General features: G+C 37.8%; 2 protein-coding genes across 2 annotated transcripts; both read right to left on the bottom strand.

The window, feature by feature from the left end:
• Window positions 1–11,285: 11,285 nt before the first annotated feature.
• On the bottom strand, window positions 11,286–12,274 carry LOC101632738 (olfactory receptor 1A1-like). Its single transcript, XM_012726095.1, is given in 2 exon segments — window positions 11,286–11,353; window positions 11,356–12,274. Coding segments are annotated over 2 exon segments (987 nt in total).
• Window positions 12,275–19,850: 7,576 nt separating this feature from the next.
• On the bottom strand, window positions 19,851–20,780 carry LOC101620785 (olfactory receptor 1A1-like). The gene has a single exon (XM_004684774.1). The coding sequence runs from the start codon at window positions 20,778–20,780 to the stop codon at window positions 19,851–19,853; it is 930 nt and encodes a 309-aa protein (XP_004684831.1).
• Between the last annotated feature and the right edge of the window lie 5,699 nt (window positions 20,781–26,479).

The raw sequence follows: 26,479 nt of genomic DNA, 5'->3' as shown, positions 1-26,479 counted from the left end.
AAGCATGATGTGCTTTCTCCTCTCGTACCTAAGGAATTAACTTTTTTCATTGACATGTCCTTTCCTGTCTTCATACAGAGGCATAATATCACAGGGGTTGATTGACTCAGTTAAGTTGGGGGGATCCAAGGCTATAGTTAGTTGAAATGGTAGAGAAGTTAAGAGTTTTGAGAAGGACTCCTAGAAACATATCAGTGTAAACTGATGTTGACAGGTCCTGTTCATATTAAAACACAAATCCTTGATGAATTGTTGCAATAAAAGAATACATGGGGCTAACTTAAGAAAGATGGGGAAACAAATATATGAGAAACAAAAGGAAAATTCAGAGCAAGGGCAGTAATCCACTCTGTGGCTTGGTGGGTGTCTTGGAGTTCCAGTCCAGGCACTAGGCTCTGAGGGCTGGAGTCTGGCATGTTAATGCCTCTGGGACCCAAGAGGTAGCCACAGATCTGCATGGAGCAGCTTAACTTAGGACTCTGCATAAACAGTGGAAGAGTTTTCTTTGTGAAAAGACAACTACAAAAGATTTTGCCATGCAGAAATTGAAATCCTAGTGGAGCCAATTGAAAGAAATTTTGGTTGTGTAAGTGAAAATCTAATAGATTTCAGGGAATTTGTTGGCTACAAATCAGTATTAAAATCTATACTAAATATAATTAATTAGAAATTATAGTTTAAAAACTTCCCATTTATGGGCCCTCCCTGGTGGCACAGTGGGTTAAAAGCAAAGCACTATGAAGCTAGCTAGCTGCAGCTTCTTCAGCATGAATTTGATCCCTGGCCAGGGAGGTGAGCCACATGGCACAGCAGACCTCTCCTGTCTCACCTGCTGCTCCCCTCAGCAGTGTATTTCAGTCAATCCGCCTGTTTGCTCCTCACTTTGTCTCTGGTGAATCCTCTCACCATCCCTGCATCTCTGGCCTACAGTTCCGTATGTATAAATACATAAATCTTAAAAAAAAAGTTCCTATTTTGATAGCAACAAAAAAATATTTGTCAGACTAGAATAATTCTAATAAGGATGCTCTAGGTATATCAAATATTTAAAAGCTTAAGAACTAAATATGGATATCTAAAATTCTGTGGGTATAAGCATGGTTAGTGGGAAATTTCAAAAATTTAAAATGCCAATTCTTCAATTAATCAATGAATTTGGCAAATTGATTCATTTAATCAATGAGTTCAAGTTTTATTTTACACATGGAACTTAGTAACTAATCTTAAATTGCATGGATAGATAGAATACTCAGCTAAGTCAACTTTAGAAAAATAGCATAAGGTGAAAGAAAATACTTTATAAGCTATTAAAAGGCTTTATATAGTAATTTAAGCAGTGGAGTTGAATTTACACAGGTAAAATAGTCAAATATCAGCTTGACTATAAATAGTCAAATAAATAGTCAAATATCAGCTTGATATATGACATAGATTGGTTTAGATATAGGCAGGAAAACGGTGAATTTGATATTTGCAATAAGTGACAGGCAATTGAATACCTATATATAGTAGCAATGCTGGAGGATAATATCTAGTGGAGTCATTGAAAAAGAGAAACTTAATTTTATAATAAAAAAGAAACTATGTTTTTGATATTATAAGTTTCTTTTAAATTCAGTCACATAAATCAAAACTAACAACACACTAAAAAATGGCTATGTTGAATTATAATAAAATGAAAAATCTATAACAAAATATGGTGTGAGAAATACCATAAAAACAGGGAAAAACAATTCATAAGCTGGAAGGAGTATATGCTATGTGTACACACAATAGAGGATTAGTACTCAGAGTACTTGTTTCCTAAACACCAAGCAGAAAAGAGCCAAAGTAACAGTAGGCAGTAGTGGACAAAAGGAGAATAGTCAAGTCATAAAAAAGTAACTGGGGTAGCCAATAGAGAAATTAAAATATGTTCAACTCAAATAAAAAATTTGTTAAACATTCTTCACTTTACAGTGTGTTAAAGTATAAAAGTCTGATGATTATTGAGAATAATAGGTAAAATTAGCATTGCCATTTTAAGAATAATTTGCCAGTCTAGGAAGGCTGCAATTCATACACCTGTGATGTAGGAATTCCACTTCCAGTTTAGACTAAAAAAACTCTAGCATATGTGTTCATGAAGACATTCACAAGGATGTGTATTTTCACAAAGAAAACTACTCATAGTGGAATAATATGTAAATTTTGCTATTTTCTTATTAATGATTTTGTCTAAGAGGAACTGCATAAATTCATATGGACAAATTTAAAGAACATGAAAGGATGGAATAAAACAAGTTCGTGGAAAATATATTCCATACCATACCATAAAATAAATGCACATTTAAGACAAAATAATAAACATGTATATCGTAAAAGGATATATCTTGACTATAAACACACTATCAACTCAAGAACTACTGTTAGATCTGTGGAGTGAGAAGGAGAAAAATGTATTTTTTGATAGGAACAAAGGATGTTTGATGTATATCTAATATTTATTTTATTTAAGAACCTTGGAGCAAATATGACCAAATTACTACTATTGTTAAATATGTTTGATAATTTTTTATTCTATTCTTTTCGTCATTCTGATATATTAACAATGTACTACTTATTGAGAGTAGGGATTTCAAAATTTGTATAATAATTGTTTCAGAGCGTGGCATGGAGCCTGGTGGTTCAAATCAGTATTTCAGTCAATAGAGTTTTGTGAAAGAGACTGGCTTTTGTGAAAGACAAAGACCAGATGGAAGTTATTTCCACTGGGGAGTGGGTTCAGGGGCCACATATAATGTTTGTCCAAGATTATTTCCACAGACATCTGCTTACTGGGCCCACAACTATATTTATACAATGCAAATGTGATTATATCTGACTTTTAAATCCACTCATTGTCTAACTATCATTGAAACATGAAATCCAAGCTCCTTACCAAGGAGAAAAATTCAAGGACAAATTGTTAATGTAGAAATGTGCTATGTATTTTATTAGGAGTTGGGACTCCAAACATGGTAATGGGAAGAATTCAATCAGGAAAGACATTTGAATTTATATTGTGAAGTATTTTGAGCAATGCAAGGAATTTAACTCTTATCCATTGAGTACTAAGACTTAGTATAGTGGGTATGGTTGCACTACCCACAGTGTTTCATTTCAATACACAGATATCTGGGTACATACATGAGTGACTGATTAATAACACTTGGAATGATAATCCAGCATAAAGACACCACCACCACCACCATCAAATGAAAAGTAATCGAAGAACATAGGGAAAAAATAGCACTAGAAAAGAAGTGGTTGTTAAAATAAACATGGGAACTAAAGAAAGAGGTAATTAGAGTGAGAGGTTTGTGAGCACAGAGATTGAGGACAGGGAACCACCAGCCACATGACAAAGGTGAGGGTGTCTTCACTGGGAGAAGTGATTTCTGTAGTATGTGCGACTGGGAGAGGAACCAGGAGATTGCAGCATTAATGCTAGAGGTAGAGCAAGAGCCTCGATGTTCCCAGAATCTTAGCACTCTCCCACGCAGTGCTGGGCCACTAAAATCTGCCTTCTGCTTTGAGACTCCATCACATGAATGTGATGGTGCTGAGTATAGTTTGGAAGGGACAGTCCAAATGCATCTCCTTGTCATCTACAGGCAGCATGTGTAACAAAGAGGAACTTACTGTGCTTTAAGATTCCCTGATCATTCAGCTCATCAGTGCTTTGACAGTGAGATAGAATGTCCTGAGTATGCAACATTGACTGTAAAATGGAAAGAGGGATTTTGGCCACTTGTCAAGGTAATTTAATTTTGTGAGTGTTAGTGTGTGACACAAATGTATCTACACATACAGCGTTATAAAAAGTAGGAGGTGGGATGAGCTCTGCTCAGATTCAACAACATCAGAAATACCCTTTCTCCTGTTTTTAGACAAAGTCTGTGGAGAAGCATTATCAGAAAAGGCCCCTGTCTTTTTCTCTTCTATGGGATCCAATCCTATCCAATCTTGAGACTTAGGATCTTAGCATCTGGAGTCAAGTTTTGAGTCCTACCTCTATCTGAGTTTACACAATTCAATTCCTTGTTTTTTCATCTTAAAACATGACTTACAATTCTACTTACCTGTCAGAGTTTTGTGAAGGTTAAATGAGATAATGCATGTAGGGCAATTGCTGTCTATCTATCCCTTGATGTCAAGGCCATAAGGTCTGTTCAGAGTTCATAGCCCCTCCCTGGAGATACAGCTCAGATGTTGTCAAAAGAGTGTCCTAGCCCCGTGGCCTTCACTCCTCCACGAATGGGAAGTTTACAGCCAAGAGGTCTATCACTTGTTAGCATCCATCCTTGGATGTCAGCATGCTGAAGAAAGTGCCAGAAGCAGACCTGGGAATTGGGTCTTCTGTCCCTGAAGTGAAGGCTGTGGGCTGAAGTGATTTGAAAAGAACCCTGAGATTTTCATGAAAGGAGTAGTAGGGATGAAGATGATTTCCTGGATGGAGCCAGTAGACAAAGATTCTAGGGTCCTCTTTATGAAAGCAAATCAGTTATAGTGTAAAGAAAATTGTGAATCATCCGCTAGTTTATAAAGTCACTTGAAACATGACTCCCTCAGGTCTTCATTCTGGTCATAGTCAGAGTAATTATTGAGATTCATTAGAAATCTACAGCCAAGTCCTGTGGGGCACAGTGTAATTGTTCTCAGAGATCTTTTGTAGAAGGAAGAATGGGAAAAGTCATTTCTTAGGTGGCATATCTCCAGGGCTCAATCTCTGAACTGACTTATTCTACCCTACTTGTTGGTGTGCCCCCCTCTCCTTGATGCTCAGCAGAAATTGGGACCATCCCTTTGGATACTGTGGTGCAGCAAATACCACTTCTATTCAACTCTATACTGAAGCCTTTCTAGTATTAAATGTGGATACTACAAATAATTTAATTGCACACTTCTCTATGGTGAGACATATGGGAAATTTTGATATGTGCTATACAATGTTTCAAAGTGTGCCAATGATGAGCACTTTTCCTTTTCTGGATTCATAGAGCTAAATGCACCTGTTACTTTGTTCACTTCATATTATATGTCACATTTGTAATTGTACTTGTTAGTGGTCCTTATCCTGTGAATTAGGAACTCCTGTGTCAGAGAGGTCACTGGCTTTCTGAGAGGATTATGTGAAGACTGTGAACTCTAACTGGGTTTCAGTCCAGGTTCTGCCTCTAATAGGCTGCCAATGTTCACATGGATTATTATGCTTTTCCTAAATTGTGATATTAGGACTAAAACATACAGTTGTTAAACAGATCAAATGAATTAATATTTGAAATGTTTTTAAGGACAGAGCTATTAGTTAACTGCCATTTAAGTAATTCCTATTCTATTCTACTCTACACATATACCTGTACTAGCCTCCAGAGTCTTCTATTGAATTCTGTTCATGGTGTTGTAACAACATATTTTTACTTACATTTTCATGTAGATATGTTTCAAGGATCACTGCCCTATTTTCTGTGCTGTAAGTTGGCCAAGTTCAATCATGCTCCAGTGTCCAGTACTTGAACTCCTCAAATTTAGAGAAAGGACATCTAATAAGAATCCGTTCAACTTGTAAAACCCCTTTCAGCATTTCTTAGAAAGCAGATGTAGTGGTGGTACATTCCATCAACTTTTCCTTGGTAAAGTTTTTTACGCCTTCTTTTCTGAAGGGTAACTCCCCTGGCCATGTTTTTCTTTAAACACTGGCAATATCATTCTACTCTCCCCTCCAGTGTAGAAACCCACTTTAGAAACCTCACTTTAGAAACCCACTGGGGTCTTGTGTTTCAGGATATTTGTTCACAATACTCTCATAATCTTTATTATTCCTGTATATTTGATAATGATGACTCTATTTTCTCTCCACCATCCCTTTTTAAATTGATGTGATATTGGTTTACAACACTGTATTTGATTCATAGAAATAGATCACACATTTCCATGTATGTTACCACTTCAAACTGACTACCAAAGTATACATAGTTCTCCATGATATTTCATTAGGAATGCTCCCTACCTTTCTGTAATAAACTCAGTTCTACCATCAGATTTCTAGAGTTGGTTATTGGTTTGTGTTTTTGTCTGATACTGTTTTGTTTCTCTACATTCCATACATAAATGAAATCATCTGGCATGCGTCTTTCTGCATCTGACTTCATTTAGTGTTAACTCCTCCAGCTCCACCCATGTTGTTACAATGGAAAGAGTACAATTTCAAATAGCTTAAAAGTATTTCATTGCGAGTATATATTTATATAATATTTTATATATTTATATAATACTGCATCTTCCTAGTGCACTCCTCTGTCCTTGGGTTGCTTCCATAAATAGTAAATTGTAAATAGTGCTGCAATGAATACGAGTGCATACATCTCTTCCAATTAGTGTTCTTGCACTCTTTGTGTAGGTACTTGTTAGTAGAATTGCTACATCATGTGGCATGTGGTATATCTTTATTTATTTATTTATTTTTTTGAGACACATACATGCTGTTTTTCAATAGGAATGAGCCAGTCAACATTTCTACCACAATGGATGAGGCCTCCTTTTTCTACACATCCTCTCCAACACTTATTTCTGGGCTTTTTGATAGAGGTCATTTGCCCAGGTGTGAAATGGTATACTATTGTGGTTTTGATTTGAATTTCTCTAATAATAAATGATGATGAGCATTTTTTCATATGCCTATTGGCCACCTATGTATCTTCTTTGTAGAAGTTTTTATTTAGTTCCTCTGGCAATCTTGCAAATGGGTTATTTGTTTCACTTGAGTTGAATGAGACCTTTGTAGGTCTTAGATATCAAAGCCTTGTTAGATGTCTGATGTACAAATATTTTCTCCATTCAGTAGGGTAGTTTTGTCATAGTAATAGCTTTTTTTTCATTGTGCAGAAGCTCTTGGATGGAATCTCAGTTGTTTATATTCTCTATTTTTCCCTTGCTGAAAAAATTCCCTTACCTTTTTTCTCTTTGTCATCTTCCATTTGGATTCTTTATAAGTCTTTATCTTCAAGTTCACTGATTTGCTTCTCCATTTGTTTTTTTCTACTTTTATTACTTTCTGTAGCATTTTTCATCTCTTTTAATCTTTTTTAGATTTTTTTAAACATCAGTTTTGCATAGAACTTGGGTGTAGGCCAGAGGTGTGTTTGGGAGGAGGTGTTTGAGAGGGTTTGTGAGAGCCGGACTGGGTAGTAGAACAGACGTAAAATATACTGCTAAGTGAGCAGCTGGTTGAAACAGGAGAAGTCAGCTGTGTCATGTGGGGCTAGATCTCTGACCAGGGATCAAACTCAGGTTGTAGATTTCCAGGTCCTCCTTGTTCTTAGGATTTTGCTTGGAAACCAAAGTTGCTGCTGGTCAAGCTAAAATGTAGAATCAGGGAGGGGGGCCTCTCACCAGGACAAAAGTCTAGTATGAGGATATCTACTAAAAACATCAGGAAGACATTATGGTCAGATTAGACCGTAACCAGGTAGACTATCTTGACAGGAAGTTAAGTGTAAACAGGGATTAAAGATAGGCTGTTTTGATCAGCAGCAACAATAGAGCCTCCAGGCAACAGCCCCTATTCACAACCCCCTAGCTTGTGCCAGGTGGTTATGCATCCCTGATATACATCCCCATCTGGCACATTCTTCCACATACTTGCCCACCCTCCCTGAATCTGGTACCAAATAAATGTGAGTCTGGCTGGGGTAAGGTACAGCATTTCCAGAGATATGAGCGTCTCTAGGCACTAGTGGCTGCGCAGAGGGTTGAGAGAAATCTGCAAGCATTGGTGGGGTTGCTGCTGAAGTATGGGACCTTGTGCAGCCTGGTGTGGGACTTGGGCCTGCTTTTGAGGCCCCGGTGGCTGAGCTGGGAAATTAATAATTTCTTGTTTTAAGTTTAACTATTTGGTATTAAGATGTTCTGTTTATTGTCAAAACTGTTCTGTTTCAGTTGGTTTGTCAAAATAGGAATCCATTCCAGGACATTATGTTGCAAAATTTATTTTTTTTTATGATTCTTGGTTCTTTTTATAAATCTAATGATTCTTTTTTTTTTTTTTCCACAATAGGGACTGAATATAGATATTGCTCCAATCTCCTTTGCTTCAAAGTTCTCACTAACAGCAGCATCAACATCTCCTGGGCCTGTCACACATGCAAATTCTTGGGTTCCGTCCCAGACCCACTAAATGTACATATGCATTGATTTGGGGCTTACAGTGAGTTATATGCAGTGAGTTATATACAGTGAGTTATTTAGGGGGTACACCTGTAGAGTATATTTATGATGTATCTGATAGTTACTATTTCTCTTGGTGAAGCTAAATTGCTTCTTGGGATTCTTATAACTGGTAGTGCTAGCAGTAATGCTACATTTAAATGGAGTATTTTTGGTTTAAAGTACATCACTCTAATCCATGTATGACAACTGCTCAATGGTAAGTTTTACTACGATAGTTGTGAAGTGACAAATCCTCCTTTTGAAAAGTCACATTCTCCTTTCTGTGAGCAGAATTTAATTGGTGTGATGTTAGTTTGGCATCATGTAAATATTTATTTCTCCATTATTCATATGCCCTCTGGTTATAATATTATTTGATATCCTTTTATCCTTGCCTGAACTGATGCTTTAATCAGGTTTTGAAGTGTTCTTCTATAGATCTTGAACAGTCCTTTTCACTTTTTTCTCCCCATTTATTTTGTCTTTTTATTTGTAAGAAAATTGGTTCTTTCCTTTCATGACATCTTTTAATTGGGTGGAGTTTTTTGTCTACACAAATATAATTTATTTATGTGTGATGAATCTTTATTGTTTATTCCTCTAAATTGTCTTATGTTTATTCATCGATTTTCTGGGGTACACAGGAATATTTTCATTTGTAAATGAGATAATTGTACCTCCTACTTCCCAATTTTTATGCCTATGATCGTATATGTTCTATGATCTTGGGTGTATCCTTAAATATAATTTTTTCCCTTAAATACAATTTAAATGGTAATTTTAACAATGAGTATTCTTATTTTTGACTAATATTAATGTGTTACTATACCCAACAACCTTCCTAAGTAGTTGGCCATTTAATAATCACATTAAAATGATTATTATTAAGGAAGGTCCATTAGTTGGCTTCCCAATTAATAATTATTTTCAGTGGAGAAATAGGTTTTGAATATTGTTAGATATAATTATTACTATTTCCATAGATGGTAACATAGCTTTCCTAATATTTAACCAAGCTTGCGCTCCTGATAAACCCACCTATGTAGTGAAGACACACTGTTCTTTTTTAATAGTTTATTGGATCCTTATAATTTTTGCATTAATATTAATAAATGGGATTCTTCTGTGGTTTTGTATAATATTTATCAAGCTTGCAATCAAACTTACATTTACTTCATAAAATAATGTAAGATTTTTTCCCATTCTATATTCTGCTGAATCCGTAGTGACCATATGACATATTAGGTATCTGGTGAGTGAGAAATAATATTGATTCTGATCGTGTATAATTATTATCAGACTACATTTATTCATTCAGATTAATAATTTGCCTCTCTCCCAGTGATTATGCTTGCACTTTAATGATCAATATTAGGAGACCAATATATATATATATTTTTTAAGATTTATTTATTTGTGCATACAGAACTGGGGTATAGGCCAGAGGCTCAGGGGCGACGAGAGGCTTCACCAGAGACAGAGTGGGGAGCAGAACAGGCAGATTGATGAGTGCACTGCTGAGGGGAGCAGCGGGCGGGTCAGAAGAGGTCTGCCACGCCATGTGGTCATCTCCGGGGCAGGCGGGAATCGAACTCATGCGGAAGTGGCTAGCTTCTTAGTGCTGTGCTTTAACCCACTGCACCACCAGGGAGGGCCAGGAGACCAATATTAAGTAAAACAGTTCTCGCCATTCAGTTTGGCAAGTAACATAGGTGTAATTAAACATGAGTCCAAATTTGCCATTTGGTAATGTCACAGGGTAAGGACACAGAAACACTCTGAACCCCCAAACCTGTCTGCTTTAAATGGTTCTGTCACCCACCATATCAAGATAAGACATATAAGAACTTTAATGGAAAGGAACTTTAATACAATCAGCATGCAATACAGCAAACATAAAAAATAAGAGTTTCTAAATCAAATACCCAAAGTTACCCATCCCTTCCTGGGTGAAAGTCTACCCAAAAGGCATGGGCCCAAAGCAAGGCCTGAAAGCCCGCCACACCTCTAGAGCAACTTCGGGCAGGGACCCATAGAAAAGGGTCAGAAATGGCCAGACAAGTCTGGGAGGAAAAGAGCAAAATCAAAATCAATATAAATGCTGCCATAGTTAACTTCCCCACAGGTCTCTAACCCACATCTGTTTTAACCAGTTCAGTAACAAGAAGCAAGTGTAGTTTTTTCACATGTCTCTGCTCCATGTGGCTCCCTCAGGTCTCCTTCTAGCTCTCTATCTTGCTTCCTTCCTCCTTTGTCTCCTTTCCAGATTCTTTTCCTTTCTGCTCAGCTCCACCCTCCTTCTGCGTGGGGCAGGGAACCTGGAACCTCCCCTATTCCTGCGGACCACCCTGTTACAGTAACAAGGTATAAACTTCAGAACATGAAGTACTTGTTCCTCATACCCTCTGTCACAAAGCAGAGATTATTCCTGTTATGTGAAAGGTTCAGCACAGTAGGGAGGACGCAAAAACACTGCGAGGCCAGTAAAACCAAAAGTAGGTTTATTTCTGTGCTCCCAGGTGAGGTTCACTGACCCCAGAGAGAGTTGAGGTCAGAGAAGTGCACTGAGGGAAGGGTTGGAGGGGTTTTTATAGGCCTAGCTAGTGGGGAGAAATGGCAAGGTGGAAAATTTTGACAAGGAACTGGAACTTATTTTTTTTCCCGGGCTTGCATTAACAAATGGTGACAAACAAGTCATGAGGTTATTGCTCCTGAATATCCTCTACTGCTTGGGGCAGCTGCTCCTTCCATATGCCTGTGTTTGGCTGGTGTCTGAGTCTGACATGCAGATGTGGAAGCCATGCCTCAGACCTTCCCAACTTTACTCTGCAAGTCAGCTGCATTGATATGACATGAACCTTTGCTGTGAGTGTGTCAATAGTAGCCTCCTGTGAGGCTACCTTCAGGTGGTATCTCATCATAGTTATAGGATTTCTGAGAAGAGGTATCTAGTCTATAAAAGGGTGGCTTCTTGGAGTGTTGTGGGGAGGACATTTGGATGGATTTCAAATGCATCTTAATTTGGTGACTTTGGTTTCCACAGAAGCTCACACATGTTATGAGGAGATTCTCTTACTGAAAAGCTTCCCCAGGGCAACCTTCATGTCCCAATTTCTCAGACTCTGAAAGTATTTAACATATATCGGGTCACTGCAATGTATATCACTGTTACTATAGCATCCCTTATACTGCAAGTCATTAGAGGGCAGAAATACATGCCCTTGACTGTGCCATGATATAGAGAAAGAACTGTGAGGTGGGAGCCACAGATGAAGAAAGCTTTGCGCACACCCTTTGTGGACGGAAACTTCAAGACTGTGGAAAAGACCTGAATATAGGAAATGGCAATGCATATTAATGGCACAGAGAAAACACCAACCCCTAGGTACATCATCTTCACATTAAAATGAATATCAGTACAGGACAACTTGAGCAAAGAAGCAATGTCACAGTAGAAGTTCGCTACTTCCCGGTTTCTACAGTAGGATAGCCTTGCTGTGAGCAGAGTGTGGGGAAAAGAATTGCAGCTGCCGATCAGCCAGGAACCGACAGCTAGCAGGACACACTATCTTCAACTCGTAATTGTTGTATAATGAAGCAGGCAGCTGATGGCCACAGCACAATCATATGCCATAGCTGCCAAGATAGAACTGGCTGCGTTAGCCATGGAAATCATGAAATACATCTGTGTTAGGCATCCCTTTAAGGAGATGGCTTTGCTGTGCAAGATAAAGTTGGCTAGTGCCTTCGAAATAATTACAGAGGTGAAGATGATGTCAACAAGGGAAAGGTTGGCAAGGAGAAAATACATGGGACTGTGAAAGCAAGTGTCAAAGTGAATAGCCAAGATGATGAGCAGGTTCCCAATCAAGGTGATGGGGTAAATGAACAGGAAAAGGATGAAGACTTCTTTCTGTTCTTGCTGACCACTCATCCCCAGAAGGATGAAGTCCAGGGTAGAGGACTGGTTTTCTTCCCCTTTATTAAGAAAGGGGAAAGGAATCAGAATTATTAATGAAGTTACTGTGTATAATACCTTCTTCATTTGATTACCAGTACATGTAGGTGGGTTTGCTAAATCTAGGGGTGGTCAGTTACAGGAGAATAACCCCTGCACATCCGTTGGATAATTATCACATAGCTTAGCATTAACTCTAAGAAGCAAGCAATGTAATATGATACTGTTTATGGGAACATCTTGGATTTACTCAAGTTATGTATTTTGATTGGTCACATGAAAAATCATGGATATTGGGGGGTGCAGAATCCCACTCATCTCTGGTACTCAGGATGTTGCTTGGGATACAGATTTGTTTCTGATTATTAAGATAATGTAGGGTCAGTCAAGGGACTCTCTCAGTACAAAAGTTTTGTTTTGAGGTTTTCTGCTAAAAACAGCAGGCAGACATGAGAGCCAGAGTAGCATCACCATCACCCTAGGCCACTCTGACAGGAAGTTAAGTGTTACAGAGATAGGCCGTTTTCATCAGCAGCAATAGTGCCTCCCCCAAACGATAACTCTATTTACCCCCTTAGCCTGTGCTAGACTATTCTGCATCCCCAGGCCTAATATTGCTAACGTTCCTCCAGTGACTTGCCCACCTTATAAAAAATTTAAACTCCCAAATAAAATCTGATCCCCAAATAAAAATGAGTCTTGTCTTGGGGGAAGTGGTCACATCTCCAGAAATGTGAACCCTCTAGATGTGGGTCTCTCTCACTATTTAGACTTTGAGTCATTTTTTACTTGGCTCCATACTGCTCACAAGATTGCTGCCTTGCGAGGCGACATGTTGGGAAAAATACAGTTTACTCATATTTAACAAAAAAAGACATAGTCTGTGTTCTCAGAGTCCTTATAACTAAATGAACAGGCTAGGTTTGCACACTAATTTCATTATACATGATAATAAAAGGACAACACTTTGTTACAACGAAAGTGTTTCCTACAAGAGCATCATGGGCAAGTAGAAAATTAATACAGTAAACAATCTCAGTGTGGTCCCAGAGAAATGGGACATCAGGTATCGACATTGGTGCTGGAAGATAATAAATCAGAAAGATAGCTGAGAATAGCTCTTAGGAAAGCAAGTCCAGTGAAGCACTATCCCATTTTCTAGAATATATTTTTATTCTGAGAGATTTTATCTCTTTTCCAAACCTTTAAATATATATAATCACTATACTTTTCTGTTTGTTTCCCCTCCTTTGTTTTATAATTTATTTGGTGACTCATGCTACTCTTTTGAGTTTTTCATCTACTGTTAGTAGCCTCTTTGGTCTATATCTGTAAACTTACTTTCCTATATTTCCACATTTGCCATCCTGATAACCTGTCCACATAAAACCCAAATGCTACACATACAACCAATGTCAATTACAGGCTGTTTTGAGGAGAGAAACTATACCCTGTTTACTTTTAGCTCCTAGAAAGGAGTGTTGCTTATGATTTTCTCTTTACTGTATGCACCATACATTTGAATTTAATATTTCTGAGTTGTATCTGGGTATCTTATAGGTTCCTCACGTGTGGGATGCTCATGGGCACAACCATCCAATTTGCCCTTTTCCTCTGCATCTGGCCTTGTTAAAAAATTTTTTTACTAACTCATTTGTCTACTTACTTTCTAAGTTCTTTAACTTACAACTTTCATCTTTAGCTCACATTTTCTATGTAAGATATTGTTAACACTTACTTAACAGCTATAAGATGGCTTCCTTCTCTTTGTTTATCTTGCATTTTGTGATCATACTATTTTTATAGAGAGTCTGGCTGTATACCCAAACAGAAGTTGTTCTCTTGGTCACTCATCTAGACTACATTTCCCAGACTCTTTTGCAAAGAGGTGTGGCCATGTGACATGCCTGCTATCCATGTATGTTCTGGTTCTGGGCTGCATTCAGGCTCTCTTTCCCCTTGTGCCTGATGAATGCAAATGGATGGACAGCTGAATGCATTGGCAGTCACATGGTGGAATGAGCCTGTGTCTCTAGTTCTCCACACATAGGAGAGCCAACACCCACCAAGAACACACACTGGACCTGTAAAAGCAGGAAAATGAATTTTAAATCTCTTTAAATCTGTTAAACATATACATTTGCCATGTATTTGTTACTGTAGTGCAGGCTATCCTAATGAATTCACTAATTTTCTAAAGAGACCTCTTCTCAAAATTATTGTCAACTATAACTATTTAAACCACAAGTTCTCAGTATGTCCTATTGTCACGATCAGTCATTAGGCAAACCTAGGCAAAGGAAGGAGCAGTTGCTTGAAGGAGCAGATATTCAGAAGTGATAATCTCATGACTTGTACCTCTTATTAATGCAAGCCAAGGCAAAAAAATAAGCTTCTGTTCCATGCCAAAATTTTCTACCTGGCCATTTGTCCCTGCTACTTAAGCCTACAAAAACTCCCTCAATGCGACTCTGCTACCCCTCAGCTCAGAACCTCACCTGGCAACTGGACATTAATAAAACCTCTCTTCTCTGAGACCTTATATGCGGTTCTTGGTGACCTTTCACCTATAACTTATATGTGAATTATACACTAGGCTCTGGGGATACATATCTAATTATGGTTCCCCCAGTATGATGGGCTTTCTTATCTCTTCACCAAAGGAATTAATTTTTTTCATTGACATGTCCTTTCCTGTCTTCCTACAGAGTTGTATTCCTCAGGATGGATGTCATGATATCTCAATAAAGTTGGAGGATTCAGAAGCTATAGTTATTGAGATGGTAGAGAAGTTAAGATTTTGGAGAAGGGCTGTCAGTAGCATAGCAGTATAAGCTGAGGTTGATAGGTCGTGTTCCTATTAAAACACAAAGTTCTTGATAAGTTATAGCAGTAAAAAAATTACATTGGCCAGGCTTAAAAGAAAGACCTGGGGAAACCTATGTATGAGAAACAAAAGTAAAATACAGAGTAAGAGCTGTAACCCACTCTGTGGCTTGTGAGTTCCGAAGGGCTGGAGTTTGGCATGTTAATGCCTCTGGTACAGGAGAGGTGACCACAGATCTGCATGGAGCAGGAAGCTTCTTAAGTCACTCTGCAGAAATTCTTGAAGTGTTGCTCTTTATGTGAAAAGACCACTACAAAAAATATTTGAAAATGTAAGGAAAGTGGAGCCAACGCAAAGAAATCTTGGCTGCATACAGTGAAAATATAATAATTTCAGGAAGTTTGTTGGATATAAATCAGGATTTAAATCAAAACTATCTCTGTACTTAAGTAACAATGAATTAGAAATTATAATTCAACAATCCCACTTATGGTAGCAATAGAAATTTTGACAATTAAAAAAAATTCTAATAAAGGAAGTTTGGATGTATCAAATATTTAAACTTCACTTACAGACAAAATGTAATATCTAAAATAATATAGATTAAGGCATGATTAGTGGAAAACCTCAATATGTCAAAAATGTCAATGTTCCTTTAACTAACCAATGAATTTGCTGAAACCTATTTGCAATACTAGTTTTTTTTTTTTAAAAAAAGATTTTATTTATTTGTGCATACAGAACTGGGGTACAGGTCAGAAGCGCAGGGGTGGCAAGAGGCTTCACCAGAGACAGTGTGGGGAGCAGAACAGGCAGATCTGTTCTGCTGAGGGGAGCAGTGGGCGGGTCAGGAGAGGTCTGCCACGCCATGTGGTCACTTCCGGGGCAGGCGGAATCGGACTCATAGGGAAGTGGCTTTAGCTTCTTAGTGCTGTGCTTTAACCCGCTGTGCCACCAGGGAGGGCCCTGCAATACTAGTTTTTAACAATGACAAAATACATGTAGAAGAGTGAGGAGCTAAGTCAATATTAGAAACAACAAGTGAGTAATGAAAAAAGCAATTATGTTACCTAGTAAAAGCTTTTTTTTTTAAAGTTTTTATTTTTTTATGCATACAGAACTGGGGTACAGGCCAGAGGTGCAGGGGCTGTGAGAATTCACCAGAGACAGAGTGGGGAATAGAATGGGAAGATCAATGAAGTACCCTGCAAGGGGGGAGCATCGGGCGGGTCAGGAGAGGTCTGCCATGCCATGTGGGTCACCTTGGGGGGGGTGGGAATTATACTCACACTGAAGCCCATGGCCAGCTTCACAGTTCTGCATTCCAACCTGCTGCACCATCAGGGAAGGCCCTCAAAAAGCTTATGTTATGGTAATTTATTGTTGTTATTATTTAATATTTGTTTCTATATGTTTTTAAAATCATCAGTCATTTTTGTATCATGACTTATGGTAATTCAAACTGAGTTTAAATGAGTATGGGGACAAATAGTCCTATGTAACAGACTGTGCAGGTCAGAACAAAGCAATAACTAATGAGAAACTGATATATAACAAAGATTGGTTTGGGTATAGGCAGGAAAAGGATGAAATTTATGTTCCGAAAAATTATGGGCAATTGAATATTTTTAATAGATAACACTTTAAACTATTATCTCAAGGACTAAAAGGAAAAACTAAATCTTAGAATAAAAAAGATGTTCAATATTAGAAATTTATTGATTGTAGAAATTAGATATTAAATGTTGATATTAATGATATTGGAAATGTATTTCTTATATCAGGCACACAAATCAAAATGTACAAAACACAAGGGAAAGCTTGTAAAACTTAATTGGGGGTTATATCTCAGCTCTATCACCACTGTGGCGTGTGTTCTGTGCCTAGCCATGGTGCTGACTCACATATGGCATAGCAGACCTCTCCTGTCTCTCCTACTGCTTCCCTTAGCATTGTGTTTCTTAAATCCACCTGTTCTGCTCCCCACTCCGTCTCTGGTAAATCCTCTTATCCATCTGCACCTCTGCCCTACTCCCCAGTTCTTCTACACAAACATAAAATATTAAGAAATAAGAAACTTCATAAACGTGAAGACAAGTCATGAACTGGGAACGGTGTATCTGCTATGTACACTCACAATAGAGGATTAGTACTTGGATTACTTGTTCCTAAACACTGAAGAGAAAAGGGCCAGTTCTAGAAGGAAATTGTGGACATAAGGGAGAATGGGCAAGTCACAGAAAAGTAAGCCGGTGTGGCCATAAAAAGGTTATAATGTGTTCTACCATATTAAAATACATATGAGTCAAGGTTTCATCATCTTGCATTGTGTTCAAGTAATGTTGGGAAGAAAGGGAAAATTAGCACTGCTACTTGAAGAGATTTGCCCATCTCTAGGAAAGCTAGAATTCATATACCTATAAAGCAGCAATTTTGCTTCTGGGTAGACTCTATGAAATTCTAGCATTTGTGTTTCTGAAGACATTCACAAAGCTGTATATTGTTCACAGAGAAAACTACATTTGGAGGAATAATAAGTAAATTTTCCATTTTCCTATTAATGATTTTAATAGAGAGTAACAGTGAGTGAATTCACATGGACAAATGAAAAGAAAATTAAAGGACTGCAGGGCCCTCTCTGGTGGCGCAAAGGGTTAGGACTCAGCACTGCAGGCTAGCAGTAGCCGCTTCAGTGTGAGTTCGATCCCCAGCCCAGAGGTGATCCACATAGCACAGCAGACCTCCTTGTCTCACCTGCTGCTCCCCTCAGCAGTGTACTTCATTGATCTGCCTGTCCTGCTCCCTGTTCTGTGTTTGGTGAAACCTTTCATTGCCCCTCAACCTCTGGCCTGTACCCCAGTTCTGTATGCAAAAATAAATCTTTAAGAAAAAAAAAAGAAGAATAGTTCTGATTTTGTTGTCTAACCATATCATAATACGATACTGTGTGTGTATATATAGCCGTGAATATGCACATGTTGTATGTGTATGCATACACATTAATAGTGACACAGGTGCACTAACCATCCTTTCATGCTCACAATCAGTTTCGCATGCTATTAAGTTCTTTCGGGGAATTATATTTCATTATCATGATGAGCTAAAATTATCAGGGAACCCTAAAGCACTCAATGGATTCACTATTGCCATTTGTGCTGCCCATAGACAAGAGGAAGCAAAACTGTCCTCATCTGGGTACCATACAGAAGACAGATTTTAGTGGAGTAGCATTATCTGGGACAGTGGCATGTTTCTGATAAAATCAAGGCCCTTATTCTGCCTATAACATTCATGCTGCTGAATTCTCTTGGTTCCTCTCCCTAGGAGCATATAATTCCTTTAGCTTTATTTCTGGGACCCTACCGAAATTATTTCTCCCCATGAAGACACCCTCAGCCTTGTTATCTGGCATGCAGTTCACTGCCCTCAATCCCTATGCTCAAAAACTACTCATTCTGGTAACCACTTTCTTTAGTTCCTACTTACTTTAGCGATCACTTTTTTTGAGTGCTATTTTTTTCTTACATTCTTCAAGAACTTTTCACTTTAAGTTGTGCATACAAGAACTGGAGTGTAAGCCGAGGTGTAGGGTGTGAGAGCATTCACCAGAGACTGAGTGGGGAGCAGAACAGGCAGACCCTCTGAAACACACTGCTGAGGGGAGCAGTGGGTGAGATAAGAGAGGTCTGCCACGCCGTGAGGGTCAGCTCCTTGGCCAGGGAATCAAACCCATGCTACAGTGGCTGCTAATAGCTTAATAGCTCTTTGTCTTTAACTCCCATGTTGCCAGGGATATATCTTCTTGCAATAAATACATTTTGCATTGGCATCCACATTTTTCTCCTTTAGTCATTTTCAGAATATGCCAATACCTCTAATTTTTGTGTTAAAACTTAATTTAAAACTAACTAATTAAAAAATAATAGGTATGATTTCTGTCTCCTGGATGAATCCATAGTGACCCTGTGACATACCAGGTATATGATGGATGAGAAATAATGTTGACTCTGATCATGTATAATTACTTTTATTCATTCACATTAATAAATTGTTCCTCTCCCAGTGGTTATGGTTTGCACTTTAATGACCAATATCAGGAGACCAACATATTGTTAAGACCAATATATTAACTCTTGCCTCCAAGTTTGGCAAGTGAAGTAGGTGTGATTAAACTTGAGTCAAAAAATTGGCCATAATTAATATTAATAATTGATAATAAGATGAAGACCTATGGTCCTCACAGCCTCTGACACAGACAAAGCAAAAATTATTCCTGCTATGTAGATGGGAAGCCAATATTCAGACATTCTCAACTTTACTCTGCAAGTCAGCTGCATTGATGTACACATTGATGCACATTAACCTTTTCTGTCCCAAGTAGCATCTTGTGAACAAATAGGCCTTCAGGTGGTGCCTCATCATAATATTATAAGAAGAGGAATCTATTGATGTTAAAAGAAAGGGTGGCTTCTTGGGGTGTTCTGGGGAGGACATTTCTTTTTTAAAATTTTATTTATTTATGCATACAGAACTGGAGCATAGGCCAGAGGGGCAAGGGCAGTGAGAGGATTCACCAGAGACAGAGTAGGGAGCAGAAGAGACAGATCAACAAAGTACACTGCTGAAGGGAACAATGGTGAAACAGGAGAGGACTGCCTCGCCATGTGGAATCTCCTTGGCCAGGGATTGAACTTATCCTGAAGTGGCTGCAGACAGCTTAACAGTGCTGTGTTCTAACCCATTACACCACCAGAGGAGGCCTATAAGGAGGACATTTCAATGGATCTCAAATGCATCTAATTTGGTGACTGCGGGCTCCATATACTTTCACACTGATTATGAGGAGATTCTCTTGCTGAACAGCTTCCCCAGGGCAGCCTTCATATCTTTATTTCTCAGACTATAGATAAAAGGATTTAACATCGGGGTCACTGCAATGTACATCACAGTTATCACTGCATCCTTTAGGGTATAACTGGTCAGAGGGCGGAAATACATGCCCATGACTGTCCCATAATACAGAGAAACAACTGTGAGGTGGGAGCCACAGGTGGAGAAAGCTTTGCGCACACCCTTTGTGGATGGAACCTTCAAGACTGTGGAAAAGACCCGAATATAGGAAATGGTGATGCATATTAATGGCACAGAGAAAACACCAACCCCTAGGTGCATCATCTTCACATTATATTGAATGTCAGAACAGGACAACTTGAGCAAAGAAGCAATGTCACAGTAGAAGTTGGCTACTTCACGATTTCCACAGAAAGACAGCCTAGCTGTAAGCAGAGTGTGGGGGATGGCATTGGAGTTTCCAATCACCCAAGAACCAACAACTAGCAGGACACAAGACCTTGGGCTCATAATTGTTGTGTAATGAAGTGGGCGGCTGATGGCCACAGCACGATCATATGCCATAGCTGCCAAGATATAACTGTCTGTGTTACCCAAGGCTAACATGAAGCACATCTGCGTTAGACATCCCTCAAAGGAGATGGTCTTGCTGTCCAAAATATGGTTGACCAACATCTTAGGGATAGTTACAGAGGAGAAGAAGATGTCAACAAAGGAGAGGTTGGCAAGGAGAAAATACATCGGGTTGTGAAGGCGAGTGTCAGAGCGAATAGCCAAGATGATGAGCAGGTTCCCAATTAACGTGATGGGATAAATGAACAGGAAGAAGATAAAGAAGACATATTCTTGTTCTTGCTGACCACTAATTCCAAGGAGAATGAACTCCACATTAGAAGACTGGTTGCCTTCTCTCATAGATCCTTCATCAAGAAAGGGGAGAGAGAAATCCAGAATTATTAGTAAAGTTACTGTGTTTACTAATCTTACTTAAAAACCAGTTTGCCTCAGTGGTTAGCTGTCTATACTTGGGTTTAAAATTCCAGAGATAGCCAATATGGAGGGGAAGATAATTCTTTTGGTCAGAGACACCAATTATTTTTAACCTCACCCATTGATGTCTAAGAAATGAGAGCAGTCTATTCCAGATCCCAACACCATCAGCCTAATACCTAAGCTTTAATCATTTAACAAATAATTAAATTTCTTATGGTGTGTTATGTACTTTGACAGACATTGTATAAAATTATAAATATTGGGGAAATATAGTTTATTCATCCATTTATTAAATGTATTATAGACTCTCAATGCTCAGGGGCTTTACAATGTAATAAAATTCCAGAATTCCACACTATTTTGTTAGACATTAAAGGAAAGAACAGGCTCTCTTTTGAAAGCATTCCAGTTCAAAGGATGATCAATATACCTTAGGCAATTACAGATTGTATTACTGATCAAATACAGGATGAGCTAGAACATAGGAGTTAACAAGTATCTACATTGGCATTCGAAAGTTGTAAGTTATAATGACTCCTGGGTTAAATCATTGCAAAACAAAATTAATTATTATCCAAATATCTTAGTTTTAAAGTAGCTATTCACCTGTGAAAGGTTTTAGCTCTATTCCAAATCCTTAATATTTCTAGTCATAATGACATTCTCTCTGACCATCTCTCACCATTGCTTATTAATTCTGTTTTGACTCGTAGAAGCCCACAGTGGTTTCATCTGTTGTTTAATAGACTCTTGAATCTGTGCTTAACCTCTCCCCTGTATTACACACTCAGACATTCTATAACATGTGTGGCCAAACTGTATATTCTGCACATCAAACTAAATAGAGTTTAAACATTTTTTGAAAAGAATTACATTGTATTAATTTTATTACATTGTGTATATTTTTTTAAAAGAATTACATTATGTTTAACATTTAGAGATTATTTGAAGTAATGTTCATTTTATGTCCCAACACTTTGCATTCAGGCTTTTGAATATATCCAGGTTTATTTTCTGGTTCACATCACATGTGAGATGTTCACAAGCACCCTTACTTGATTTACCCCTGATCTCTATATCTGATTTCATTGATCCTTTACTTAATTTGTACATAATTTTCTACTTATTTTCAAGAGTTTTAGCTTTGATCACCGCATTTTCTATGTGAAATATTATAATGCTCCCTTAACTGCTGATTGCAGGTCACTCCTCTTTTATCCATCCTGACGCATACTAATTGTGGTAGTGACTACTGGCTGCTTACCCATATACACATTGCTTTTTTCTTTGTAAACAATCAGATATTCTACAAGTTCTATCCATCTAATTTTTTTCCTTTCCGAATCTTATATGGACACTCAGGTAGACTACATTTCTCATCCTCCATGCTCTGAAGTGGTCTTAAGACTGCGTTACAGCCATCCCTCTGTGTGTTCTAGTTCTAAGCTTTCTCCACGGTCTCTTTCTCTATTGTCCCTAATAGTCAGGAGGCTTAATGGAATAGATGGTGATCACACAGTATGTATGCATTTTTTAACTTTTTAAATTTACCTAGAGTTTCTATGTATTTTAATTTTTAATTACTTTAATAACATTAAAATTAAGTTTGTCTCACAAGTTTTCCCCATCCAGGAGAGTTACCATTCACCAAGTCAAGTTATTAAGTAAGAGAGAAATAAACTTTTATTTTTGAAAACCATCATATATTTTTCCATGTATTTGTTACTATAGAGCAGTAAAACCTAAATAATTCAATAATTTTTCTAAAGAGACCTCTACCAATGATTAATTCAATCTACAATTAATTTAACTAACAATTCTCAGCTCCTTCTATAGAACATACTGTAATTAATGTGCTAGGCACAGGTGATGCAGATAAAATGACCTTTTCCCCAGATCTGGTGTGTTTTTTCATCTTTGACCCTAAATGACTTTCTTTCTTGAAATACCTTCCTCTATATTCACACAGAATTACAATATCTTATAATTAATAGGGTTCCATGAAATTGGAAGATTCAGAGAACTTGATTTGATAATTTGTTAAGTAAGTTAAGGTTAAGAGGTGGGATTGTCAGCAACATGGCAGATGAACTGATTCCATTTCAATTAAAACACTATAGATAAGTTATAAAAGTAATTAAAAATTAAAATACAAAAATACTAGATAAATTATGAAAGTAACCAAAAATTACACATAGCCAAACCTAAAGAAAGAATTGAGAATATGTAGGTATCGGGGGGGGAGGGGGGGGGAAGAAAACTCAGATTGAAAAGCCAGAACTTGATGCTATGATAAACCCGTATGGTTTCAACTACAACAAAGCTAAAAGACCTTAAGGTTGGAGGTATTAATATGTTTGTAAAAGAGATAGAGCCACAGATCACATGAAGCAGGGAATTTAATTTGTGCCTTCTGTATAAGATAACAGAAGTTTTGTCCTGTTGATGAAAAGAACTGTAGAAAAGAATTACAGTATGTAAGATTTGGAAAGAAAAAGATAACAGAATATGCAGAACATATGTCTACAAAGAAAATTCAAGAGACTTTTTAAATGAACTAAGAGGTTTCAGAAAGCTTGATATATATGTAAATTAGTATTTTTTTACACTTAAGTAAAAATAATTTGCAAACTCTATTTTAGAAAAAACTTTCCAGTCCCACTGATACCAGAAATGAAAGGAATCTGGAAATAAGTCTAAAAACTGAGGATGAGGTATAAGCCTAGATCCAAATATTATTAAACTTTATACAGTGACACAGAAAACATCGATAAGATGTGGTGGCAACAATGTTAGTGGACACTTAATGTTGAAAAACTTTCAGTTCTCTTCCAATTAACCTACAAATTCGTTGTAAATCAAATCAAAAGTGCCATGTTCCTTTGAAACATGGAAATTAGTAAACTAACCCAAAAATTCATGTAGGAGAATAAAGAACCAGGGGGGAAAAAAAACTAAGATAACTTGAGGAAAATACCCTATCAAGTATGAAAATGACTTTTCTCATATTTTATATTATGGGTTATATTATGGATTAATACTGGCACAAGGGTGGACACATATATCTATGTAACAGACCAGCAAGCTTAAAGCAGTTCAGTTGTTTATTCAAAATTGGCAGTTGATGTAATTTGGTTTAGATGTAGGAGCAGTTGGACTTATTGGTAAAGAATACCAGAAAAACTGGATACCCATAAATAAAAATAACAAACAAAATCATTCTTAATTATAGAAGACAAAACTGTAGAACAAAATGTTTACGATATCATGGTAGGGCTTGATTTTTAAACAAAGAGGCAAGTTGTTGGTACTTTGGTGGTAGGCATGATACGGTAACAGACAGTTGAGGGTCTATGCAACTGAACCCCTATAGTACATACAGTTTGTAAGTCACCATTACCTCAATAACTTAATTTATAAAGAAAGTTGGAGTAAATATGACCTAATATTCAATCTTTTGCATTTAGGTGGTGAGTTTTTGTTGTTACTCTGTCTTTTTGCTTTTAGCAACAATAAAAAATTAATTTAATATGAAGGTTGTATTAGCTTGATGATGAGTAGATCCAGACTGTGACATTACTTGACTGAAGTTAAGCTATATCGTGTTCATGTGAAATAATTCAAGAGGGTAGAGGGGTCCTTGGTCTTTGTGTCACATGGAAAAGAGGCACAATGGGAAAGACAGGTTAAAAGAAGCAAAGTATTAAGTAGATGCAAGTGGGTTTTGGTTTTGGCACTATTTGCTAATGTTATTTAATTGTGAAATGCTACCCTTTTAGTTTATTCCCTTTTGTGGATACCTGCTTTGTGACCCAATCATGATCTCCAGCCTCTGAAACCCTGTCAGGTAGTCAACCAAGTTCTGGCACATTTATCCCTCCTCAGTCTTTAATTCATGGTCATGCACCTTTCCAACAAAACCATAGCCTGAGACATAATATCCATATTTACACTTCGTTCTTTCTATGTGGCTGACGCACAGTAGAGAAATCACACAAAACACATCTAGAATTTATGACGCTAACTTCCACTTGGATCCTCAATATTTCTAGAATCCTCCATCATAGTATTGATGAAAGTGCCAGAACAGGGTTAACTACCAGATACACAATACAGAGGTTGAGAGGCTGGAGATCATGATTGGTCACAGAGCAGGTATACACACAAGGAATAAGCTGGAAGGGTAGCATTTCATAATCCAAACCTATGTAGCATTCTCATCAAACCACCCATGCCACCTACATCAGAAACCTAGGTCCCAGAAACCTAGGTGTCATGTTACTCTTCATGGAGAAAGCTAAACCCACGAGGGAATATTTTACTTAATATTTTCTAACAATAATGTAAATATAAATAAAACAATAATGTAAATATAAATATAAATAAAATGGTAAAAATACAAGTATTTTACAGTAATAAAACATATTTTCTACTGCACACCATTTCTGTTTTCTTTTTCTCTAAAGATTAGAAGAGAACTATAGAAGCATCCAATATCTTCTCATTCTTATTGTCTTGTTTCCACCAGTCTTTAAGCTGCAGTATTTAAAAAAATTATTTTTGTTTATGCATGTAAGAACTGGGGTATAGGCCAGAGGTTCAGGGGATGAAAGGATTCACTGGAGTGAGGAGCAGAACAGACAGATGTATTGAAATACGCCGTGAGGAGAGCAGGGGGTGAGACAGGAGAGGTCTGCTGCGCCATGTGGGTCAGCACCTGCCAGGGATCAAACTCAAACTGCAGTGGCTGGTGATAGCTTGGTAGTTCTGAGACCTTAACCCCTGTACCACCAGGAAGGCCCATCAGTTGCAGTATTTTCTTTCTTCACTATCTTCTTCAACATAAGCTCTTTCCCATTAACCAATAAATATTGTTATCTATGTGTTTTCTAATTTATTGTCTATTTTTCAATTTCTTGCAGTGTTGTTCATTTTTTTAAAGATTATTTAAGCATACAGAACTGGGGTACAGGCCAGAGGTACAGGACGGTGAAAGGATTCACCAGAGGCAGAGTGGGGAGCAGAACAGGCAGATCGATGAAATACACTGCTGAGGGGAGCAGTGGGCGGGTCAGGAGAGGTCTACCATGCCATGTGGGACACCCCCGTGGCCAGGGATCAAACTTGTGAAGTGGCTGTTTTTAGCTTCATAGTGCTGTGCTTTAACCCATTGTGTCACCAGGGAGGGCCTGCAGTGTTACTCATTTTTATATAGTAATTGGTTTCAGCTCTCAGATCGTCTCCATAGTCCTCTGCCACCATATGCCCTTTTTAGACATTCAGTGAATGTCCTTCAATCTTGTCATTATTTCTAGCTGTCTTCACTTCTTGCCCTTGTTCTCTTTCTGAGGCAGGCTTCCTTATAGAGACATGTGTTTACTGAACTCAGAGGTGTATTATGAATATGGAAGTGTGATCATGTATAGCTCTTTAAAATCACTCATGTGACTTTCCAAGACTGTTGATGACTCTACATTAATTACTTTTGTGGTTTTTGAAGAGAGAAATAGTGTGTGGGGGATAAACAGAATATGGAAATTGAGTGGCTGCTTGACGAAACTACCCTAGACCAGGGTGGAAACAGATGCCCCATGCCGTCTCTCATCTCATACTCCTGAGTC

Source organism: Condylura cristata, unplaced genomic scaffold (assembly GCF_000260355.1).
Source record: "Condylura cristata isolate star-nosed mole 26May11 unplaced genomic scaffold, ConCri1.0 scaffold00017, whole genome shotgun sequence".
Taxonomy (NCBI): domain Eukaryota; kingdom Metazoa; phylum Chordata; class Mammalia; order Eulipotyphla; family Talpidae; genus Condylura; species Condylura cristata.
This window is presented reverse-complemented; position numbering and strand designations above follow the sequence as displayed.